The sequence below is a fragment of the Penaeus vannamei genome, chromosome 10 (genome assembly GCF_042767895.1).
Source record: "Penaeus vannamei isolate JL-2024 chromosome 10, ASM4276789v1, whole genome shotgun sequence".
In the NCBI taxonomy this organism is placed as follows: domain Eukaryota; kingdom Metazoa; phylum Arthropoda; class Malacostraca; order Decapoda; family Penaeidae; genus Penaeus; species Penaeus vannamei.
In genome coordinates, this window is record NC_091558.1 from 14,779,012 (window position 1) to 14,789,011 (window position 10,000).

A 10,000-nucleotide genomic window follows, 5' to 3' on the forward strand; every position below is an offset into this window, starting at 1 on the left:
CAATGCTGTTTGTGTACATTAGCAAAAAAATAAATTTTACTGTTACCATGACATTGCATTGGTGCTGTATTTTACAAAAAACAGCACAACTGTATGGCTGTGTAATTCTAAATTACTGTGAAGCAAATTTCTTTATGTGACAAATGAAGTCTACTTTACGTCAATAGAGGAATATTCCTTTTCCCTCAATCTAATCTTCATATACTAAAAAATAAATAATTCACCTATATTGCTTTACATATGAAGTAGAATCTATCCCATAATATCATGATAGCCAGTTACTTGTCTTACTTTAGTTAAACTTACAAAGTTTAAAATTCTTTACTCAATTTCCAAACTCAAATTATCCAAAAAAAAATATTATTTCTATATACTTCAGTATCTTTAGGCAAAATATCCTTCAGAACAAATGATTAAAAGTATTTTGAGTACTACATATCTACCAATGTTACCCAAAAACCCATAATTACTGTTTGGAAAATTTATTCCAGCATATAGGTATTCGTTCTTTTCACAAATATTTGGTCTTTTTTTTACCTTCCAAACATGATCAGAAGTTGTTTCAGCATCTAAAACACCATAATTTATCAAAAGGAAATAAACTTCTAGTAACTATTCCAAAGGAAATTGCAAAGCCACCTTGGTAATTTTGATGCTGAGCTGTAATTGGAAAAACAAAAAGGAGTAATTCTGGAAAACAAACTACAATGCACCCAAACACCATAAGCATGCAAGCAAAGTGGGGGTTTCCTTGTATGAAAGAATGAAATGGGATAAATGAGGCAATGACACGACAGTGATACAGTGAAAAATTCCAGATCTGGAACTTTAGAAAGAGGGAGAGAGGAGGAGAGGTGGGGGGAGGGAGAGGGAGGGAGGGAGGGAGAGGGAAAGGGAGAGAGAGGGGGGGAGAGGGAGAGGGGGTGGGAAAGGGGGAGAGGGAGAGAGATAGGGGGAGAGGGAGAGGGAGAGGGTGAGAGGCGGAGAGGGAGAAGGGGAGAAGGGGAGAGGGAGAGAAGGGGAGAGGGAGAGAGGGGGAGAGGGGGAGGAGAGAGAGAGAGAGAGAGAGAGAGAGAGAGAGAGAGAGAGAGAGAGAGAGAGAGAGAGAGAGAGAGAGAGAGAGAGAGAGAGAGAGAGAGAGAGTGTGTGTGTGTGTGTGTGTGTGTGTGTGTGTGTGTGTGTGTGTGTGTGTGTGTGTGTGTGTGTGTGTGTGTGTGTGTGTGTGTGTGTGTGTAAAAGTATATCTATCTCTAACCAAACAGAAAAGTCTCACTTAGTCTCACTCTGGTAGTTTCTTTCACAATATATTCCTTTCTACATCTAATATTTATAAGTATCTGATTAATGTGTCCTATTCCATGGAAATTTCTTCAATAAATTATACATGATTTCAAAGAAAACTAACTGTGATGACTCATTATATGCCTGAGAATTTCCCTGTTTGGTGTTAACCCATTAACGCTGGTATATTTTGAAGCCGAAAATAAAAGATTCCGGGCGACTACAAAATTGGCGGGTGGAGCTGCCCCAGAGTCTGTCTGCCTGCCGGCCGCAGCCCGCTACTGCGTCAGAGTGCGAGCCCCGATACAGTGTCCCTGGCGGGACGCCTGACAATGTTTATTTTTTTGGGTGTCTCATATGTGGGACACCCATTGTTAGTGGATTAAGGCCATGCCCATCTTGCCTAACCAGATACCCTTCCTAACCCCAGTAAGGCCCAAGGTTGCAAACCCTCCCTCAACCTTTGCGCAGGAAATCTGGTACAGATTAAACAGCAACAGCCAGTCCCAACATCTTGCCAAAGTAAGTTCATTGGTATCCTTTGATAATAATCATCAATGAATGACTTTTCATCTAATGAGCACTAGAAAATCCTAGAAACCCATTTGGACCTTGATGATGTTTAGCTCATGGTCTAGCTCCTAAGGTATCACCTCACATACCGGGTCCCAGACTAGACTCTACCTCTTCTTTATGAATATTTCTATGCTGTGTTCTTTGTTCTTGTGTTCATTAATCATTCTAGTTCCATTTTCTAGTTCATACAATTAACCTACTTCAACCTTCAAACATTACTCTCAAACAAACAAATAAATAAATAAATAATATATACATACACATATATCAGAGCCATTAATTCTTTTATCCTTCAGTTTGAGGTTTCATACTCATGCAAAATTCCCATTTCTAACCAACATACTACATAAGATGGTTGTTAAATACTGATCCACCTTAAAAAATGTGTCTAATACTCTGAAGTCTTGCAATATATTGCATGTTAATGTGAGTAGCATTTAAAAGATTGGAGATAAAGGAGACGGGGGAAGACTAAAAAGAGAAAGAGAAAAAGAAAGTGCATCAAACATTTCATAATTTGTGCACAGTGACAAATTGAGAGAAAGAGGGGGGAGGGGGGGCCACACACAACTGCTTGAGGCCTGAGGTTACTTCTAAAATATATTCAATGTTTAGTATAAAGCCATCTTCATCCCTTTGATGTAAGGTTTAAGACTTCTAGCCAAGTGCTATTTATATCACTAATTCATTTCTATCTTGATAAGCTTTACATGCAAATAAAACTTTAAACAGTATTTACACACTTAAACCTCTCTTTGCCATGACTAATAAAAAAATGTATACCTAAAAATGTCCAGCAGCAAATAAATTCTTGCACTGTCCAAATAGCAATGATAGTCATTTATATGATACCTAACAGTGTAACATTAAATTTTATCACAAGGAGTTCCCTCTTTCATAAAAATGACTTTGGTCATCTTAGTTATAAATGATGAATTATATCCATCTGTTATCATCTACATTTCCTCTACAGGAATAAAGTGAATCAAAACTACAAGCGATTTTGTATCTAACAGAAAAACTTGCATTTCTTAAATTGAATCACTTACCCACTAACAAAACGCATCCTGCCTAATAATTATCATAATAAAGAAATAAAAATAAACCCACAACAGGGATGTTGAGTAAAATTGTGAAACAGGGACTCAAAAATCTATGTGAGGCTATAATGAAATTCAAGGCTACACTGTAATCCATTTCTCAACAGCCATAAAAAAAAAAAAAAAAAAAAAAAAAGAGTGGCTTCTAAGTGTGCAAACACAGTATATCACGGAATGACAAATTATCTAAATCATATTCTATGTTACCCAGAAACCATCTTATGAATCATGTTAGGCTGGCCGGTAGCTTTAGTCTGTTTATTACCCATTTACTTTTTCTAAATCGATTCTAATGCTCTCAGGCTTGGGATACATACCCAGTTTTCATTTCCCCCTAATTCTACTGCTGTGTGTGTGGTGCCAATATTTTGATCTGAAATAATGTGTTACGTATAACAAACGTCAAAATGGGACAGATTAGGATAGAAGAAAAACCAAGGAGAATGAAAAGTGCAGGGACATAGGAAGGCAGTCCAGTGTGAGAAGACATACAATAGCATATGAGAAATAGAAGAAAAAAAAAAATCACCTATATAATGGGAGAAGATAAAATGAATGACAACCTGTGATGAATAAACTTAGTGCATGAGTCACAACATATCAAACATGTGTTTTGAAAAGCATCTATTCACATTCATCAGAATGAATGATGAAGAAAAAATCTGCAACAATGGACAAACTTCTATCTACTTCATGCATATAAAAAGGGGAGAGAAAGAGAGTGAAAGAGAGGGAGAGAGAGAGAGAAATAAAGAGAAAAGTTGACCTATTTCACACCACAGTACTTACGATGGGATGAGGGGAGGGGGAAGTCCACCCGCATTGCCCCCCTGACGTGCTGGTGGGGCTGGAGTGGGACGTGAAGGGATGGCTGGGGCAGGGCGGCTACCTCCTGGAACTGGGGGAGGAGCTCTGGACACTGCAGGAGGAGGTCCTCTTCTCATGTTGGCGCCAGGTGAGGGAGGGCCAGTCTGCCCAATCCTGTAACATTATCAACTCATTACTTTTCTTGTTCTATTTTCCTTTTTAAATTTCCGTTTAAAGCCTCTGCTCATACTTAGCTTGTATTTCCTGTAGGGATTTCAATGTCGCATAGCAAAATTCTCAGATATAATTGCTTTTGAAACTTTCAACTTTTTGTTATTTTTTACTGTTCACCACAAGATGGTCAAGATTTTTTATGTGCATTCTTAAAAATCTTGAAAATTCACTTCCAACATATTCAGACAACAACATGGCCTTTTTCTGATCTAATCATCTATAGACTAAAGCTGAACAACAGCCACTAGGACTCTCTTAATCTTCTTTTCATGAAACTGAATGGTCACAAGAATAAATAAATAAAGAGAGAGAGAGAGAGAGAGAGAGAAAAACAGTTTTGGTTAATACCCAAAGCCCTACTTCATTGGCACAATTTTCACAACAGCTTAATGTTACATTCATTAAATAATATCCATGAAAATAAAAAATGAACAGTAGTAGAACCATATTTCAGACTGAGACTCTCTCTTGCGGCCAGACCTACACACATGAGGGAGCTATTTCTAATTTTAGAGATGGCTATGGTCATTTGGACAAGGAGAAACTACAATGTAGGATATTGTAGAATGCTTTTCACAATCTTAATCTTATTTATTTACATATTCAAACTGTTGCTATCTTTAAAAGATATGAATTGTTATCCCTGACATACCTTCACTAAAGGAGGTAATCTGCCCAACCACCCCTAAACCACATACAAAATCACAAAACATTCAGTTGCTAAAAAACTAGCTGATGGAGCAGATCGTCTCATGGAGTGCCTTCAGATTCTTACCTTGGACTCTCCTGACCAGTTGCAAGCCAGTCATCCTTGACAGGGGGTGGCATTGGAGTGCTGACTGTGGCCATGGAAACATCTCCAATTACTCTGAGTGCCTCTTTGCAAGCATGGTACATTCGCAGCATCTCCTCACGCTTTCGAGCCTCCTCTGGGCTCTCTTCCATCATGGCATTCTGAACATAAAGAGTAACATCAGAGCAGTAGTAAGAATGCCAGAGTGAGACAAAGCAAAGGGGAGGAAGATGATATCAAAGAACCAGTGAAAGAGAACAAAAAATTAAACATTCTGAATATCTAACAACTAAAAACTAAATGAGCAGTTCAATTACATGAACATACTCAACCACTACAGAAAATTCCCCTTAAAAACAAATAAAATTACTACTAACAATTTCCCATTCACTGCTATTAAACAATATATAAATAAAAAGGAAAGAAGGAATTGCACAGGCAATTCTCGATTTAATACCAAAATCTAATACCAAAAAAATTAAAAAACCTGAATTATTCACCTACCTGATCTCCACAAGCATAGAGGTGAGCTAGGAGTTCACCCATGATGAACTCTTTGGAATTGTTGATCATCAGGTGCATGAGAGCCTTTGGTACTAAGTCCCGTGTTGTCTTGGTGACAATTTTCATGTAAGAATCTACCAAGTTCCTAATTGTCTCGACTTGACGCTCTAGCTGAGGATCCATCGATGTTGACATCTCACTGCCAGACTAATTGGATAAAAATACTGTAATCAATCCTGCTTAACTGCTTGGTAATACAGCATATTAGTATACGAATTCCATATAACTATTAAACTGTACCTCTAATAAAATAAATACAAGTTATAAAGTATAGATATACTTCTGAGTGGGTAAAAAAAGGGAAAAGACTATTTCATGTTAAATACATCAGACAAGGAAAATGGAGAATAAACATCATGCAAGGTGATACTTAAATTTTCATTAGCTGGCAAAGCCATAAGTTCTTTGAGGGTATCAAGTACACCTGTTGGTCATCCAGATCTTGTAAGCGACATGGATATGGTACTTAATGAACATGAAAAACTTGTCCATCAACAGTTCTAACTTTCCACAATAGTTACAAAGCCTTTGAATAAAACTTGCTCCCTGGGCACCAAATAGTGCATTGTTACTTACATTTCCTTCCTCCCTCACCTCACAAACAATTTGCCATTAAACATGCCATATTTATAATTCTGTGACAAATAATTACACAAATCAGAACCATTTCTCATTTAGAAATATGCAACAGCCTAAACATTTTATAATACTTTCAATAATTATCAAGTCATATCAAGAACAGAACTTAATATCATTATGCATAATCATTATGATGATCTGTGTAAATTATGTTTGATAAAGTTACATTAAAATAAACTCCTTATTTAAAAAAATATATATATTGTAAATGGCTTCATATAGGAACACTGGTTCTTGCACCAGAATGTCTACAATCTTCTTGGCGTTGGGTGACCACTATCCACTTCATGATGATTCTAACATTCTTGCCCAGCACAAAGAGGATATCCCCTTTACAAAGGAGGGGAAAACTTTCAGACTCTCATGGGACATTTAAATGGTACCCCATATCAAGTAGCTATTGTATATATGCTTTGACTACTGCACACCCCCACACCACATGCACAAATGAATTCAGTATGTCATCACCATGCATCACACAATTGTGAGAAGTGGAACCACTTTTCATATCTGATAACAACTAAGGGAAAGATGCTAAGCTGATAATTTATGACACTATTCATGTGTATTAAAGCCCCATTATAATGTGCAAATGATCTTATAGATCATATAAATATACTGGAACATGTTAGAAGGAGCAAGTTCTTGGTCTTCAAAGGAATTTAAAAGGGTAAGTGCGATTTATAACTTTCATTGTTACCAGCTTAAACTTTCACTTTCTGCAATGCTAGTTATCATGGCAATTCATGACCATCATGAATCTATCAAAATACACTTCACTGAATCATATACATTCAACCCCCAAAATCCTACTTGCCATATTCCTGGCTAGCTGCAAACTGTGTGGTCAATCCTCTTCGCCATATCCTGCACCGCTTCTCAAAAATGATTGGGCATTTATCCCACTTCTTCTTTATGGTATATTTCATCCAGCTAAATCCCTTCTCTCTTCCTCTCTAACATTCCCAATCCAACAACTTTTATGCATAACAGTTACTTCTTAGTATATCATTATCTAGGTATATAAAAATACATCTGTAAATATACAAATATATCTAATGCCTATTTTACTGTTTTATATGATGAAAATATATTATTGATCATAATATGCACATTTTATGAGTAAAGTACAGCCATACTGCCATCATATGAGATTGAAACCATGCTATCTGAACATTTTTCAATCTCTTTTCCTGCAAATCATTAGAGTGCAAAAATGCACAACAGCAGATCTGGCCGTGTATGCATGTGTGTGCGTGCGTATGCATGTGTGTCTCTGTATTACAACTTACCCATATATATACGTACACAGAGGACTATGTGTGTAACCATGCCTCTATATTTCTGCTTTTCAGGCCATATATTTATCAGCAGAAAAAAAAACAGATATACACATAAATATATTTACAAATATAGTTGGAGGAAGATGCATTGTTCTATACTATAATGGTTATTTATCTCCTACAATATATGTTAGGGAAGGTCCATTTTACTTCACAACTGTTTTGATTATTTCACCCAAAATCATACTGAACCTCTGTCTTACAACCCCATGAGTCTCAGCAACAACACCTACACTACATATCACACAATTCTCCTCAATATCATTTTGGGTGACTATAAAGGAGCTGACATGCATGAGTAAAGGGTGCAGTAAGACCTACCACAAACATGAACATTCTACATTGGTGGCCCCTAAATAGAAGTTTAGTAGATGAAAGATGTGGTATGTGGTGTGTGTAAGAACCGTTAGATAGAAAATATATCAAAATTTTAACAAATCTTTTCTCTTCACTCGTATATCAAAATCTAAAGAAAGGAAAAAGAAAAAAAGAGAAAATAAAAATCTTCTGGTATAAATTGCCAGTACTAAACATAGCAATATCTTTCTAACAAAATAATAACTAGGAAAAAAAAAGGTAAATCCACCTTAAATCACCAGATACAGAAAATGTTCCAGACTGACCATCTCGGACTTGCCTCATACATTCAAAAACTGATATTATCATTCCTAGCGTATACTATGCAATAACTATTTAAGCCATACATTTTCATCATTTTTTTGAGATATCGGGGCTTTCAAAATTAGGCCATGATACTGATTTTACTGTTAAAAGAGCAATATAGAAAGTTCAGTAGGTTGTTACTTTTAAACTGTTCACACCAGAAGCATGCAAACTTCTGGAGTTGTATTATATGTCTTTACTTACTTTAACTGCTCAAAATGAAGGGGAAAATTTTCTGGGGTATCCCCCCCCCCCTATTTATTTATTGGGGGGGGGGGGGGCTGAATCAGATATAAGCACTTAACTTTACTTTACTTTACTTTTTTTTTTTTTTTTTTTTTTAAAGACTATCACAACAGGGCCAGAATTCTATGTGATATAGTCATTACGCAAGAGTCTAGTATTTCTGGCAGGACGTGTGCTGTGTACTGCCAGCCCACCTGCCCATTCGCTGGAGCGAGTCATGACATGTATAAACATCATACATCATTATGTCATGACAGCTATAGGCATGCCTGTCAATAAAGGATTAAGTTTTCAGTATACTATAAACTGACAAATATGTGTCTGTGGATATTCTAGACTTATCAAAGACATCTGGTACCTGAGAAAAACTGAAAATTTCATTAACACACACTCACTCACACACACACACACAAAAAATGTTTTGAAAAGAAAGAAAGAAAAAAGGGTCTCTTTTGGCTGAAAAAAAAAAGAAAGAAAAAAAAATTGAGCAGCACAAATAAGATAAAGGAAAAAAGAAGAGGGGACAGTGTAATTCTTTGGGGTGTGAATGAGTCATGGCACGTGATAGTGAGGGAAGGTCTACCTATGTGATAAGCCAATCAGTACACATATTCTAGGGGCCTCTTACCTCTCCCTTTTGTCAGACATACAAAGGACAGTTATTGCTTGAATAGGTGTTAGCTATGGAAAGTCTCTTACAAACATTGAGATCAAAAAAGAAAATCTTATAAATATACAGTGAATCAAGATCACAGATCATTGATAACTGGCAAGGGATTATCTTTTACTTTGTTTTAATGTTTATCTATAAGTGTCCAAGATACAATTACTCATGAAACTATACCAAAAAAAAAATCTGGGACTCTCTCTCAAAATGCTTATAAATATTCATCCATGCCAGCTACTAAATTCTCTGATGACAATGCTTCTACAGGTAACAAGAATAGCCAATACCATAACACTTAAACACTCTTTACAATTAAGCCGATATCAAAAAACAAAGAAAACACATATCACAAAGTAACATCTACAAGATCTTTTATACATTTATAAGTACACATATATACAATAAGAGTGACCATGCACAAGATAATCGTGGTAAAGGGAAAACACAGTAATGATAAATGGTGAGGAGGAGGACAAGGAGAATAAGGAAGTAGGAGTAGGAGGAGGAGAATAAAGCTGAAAGGGGAGGAGGAAGTGGGAGAGGAGGAGGAAGCAGAAGGAAGGAGGAAGCAGAAGGAAGGAGGAAGCAGGAGGAGGGAAGAGGAAGTAGGAGGGAGGAGGAAGTAGGAGGGAGGAGGAAGTAGGAGGGAAGAGGAAGCAGAAGTAGGTGGTGGAACAGGAGATGAAGGAAAATGCTGAAACTGAGGAGGAGAAGGAGAAATAATAGAAATGGAAAAATGAAAGGTATGGGATTAGAACGAGGAATATAAGGAGTTTGAAAGAAAGATTCTAGTGGTAAAATGCAATCACAAGTTGTAATAGTCAGCACTACAGCATGACAACAGGATGTACATAAAAAAAAGTATGATAATCTCAAATCTTACTTAAGGAGCATGGAGAGAATGAGGATAGGCAAGAAATGAGATGGAAGAATAGATGGAAAAGGATCATATTCAAACAAATACCACAAATTATATACATGAAAGCTACTGCCACTTTTATATCAAATGTTGAAAAAAATGAAAATAATAACATCCCACCATTTCATACCACTTTTATATTTGCCATTGAAGCCATTAGTGCTATAG

The 10,000-nt window shown here is 36.5% G+C and overlaps 1 protein-coding gene across 1 annotated transcript in view; it reads right to left on the minus strand.

Moving 5' to 3' along the window:
• Positions 1-3,746: 3,746 nt before the first annotated feature.
• The window catches only part of LOC138862983 (dynamin-like), a gene marked incomplete at its 3' end in the record, with an annotated part of 54,000 nt that continues 47,746 nt past the window's right edge, over positions 3,747-10,000 (minus strand). Inside the window, 3 exon segments of the mRNA XM_070126383.1 lie at positions 3,747-3,938; positions 4,774-4,952; positions 5,296-5,502. Coding sequence (XP_069982484.1) covers positions 3,747-3,938; positions 4,774-4,952; positions 5,296-5,502 — 578 coding nt within the window.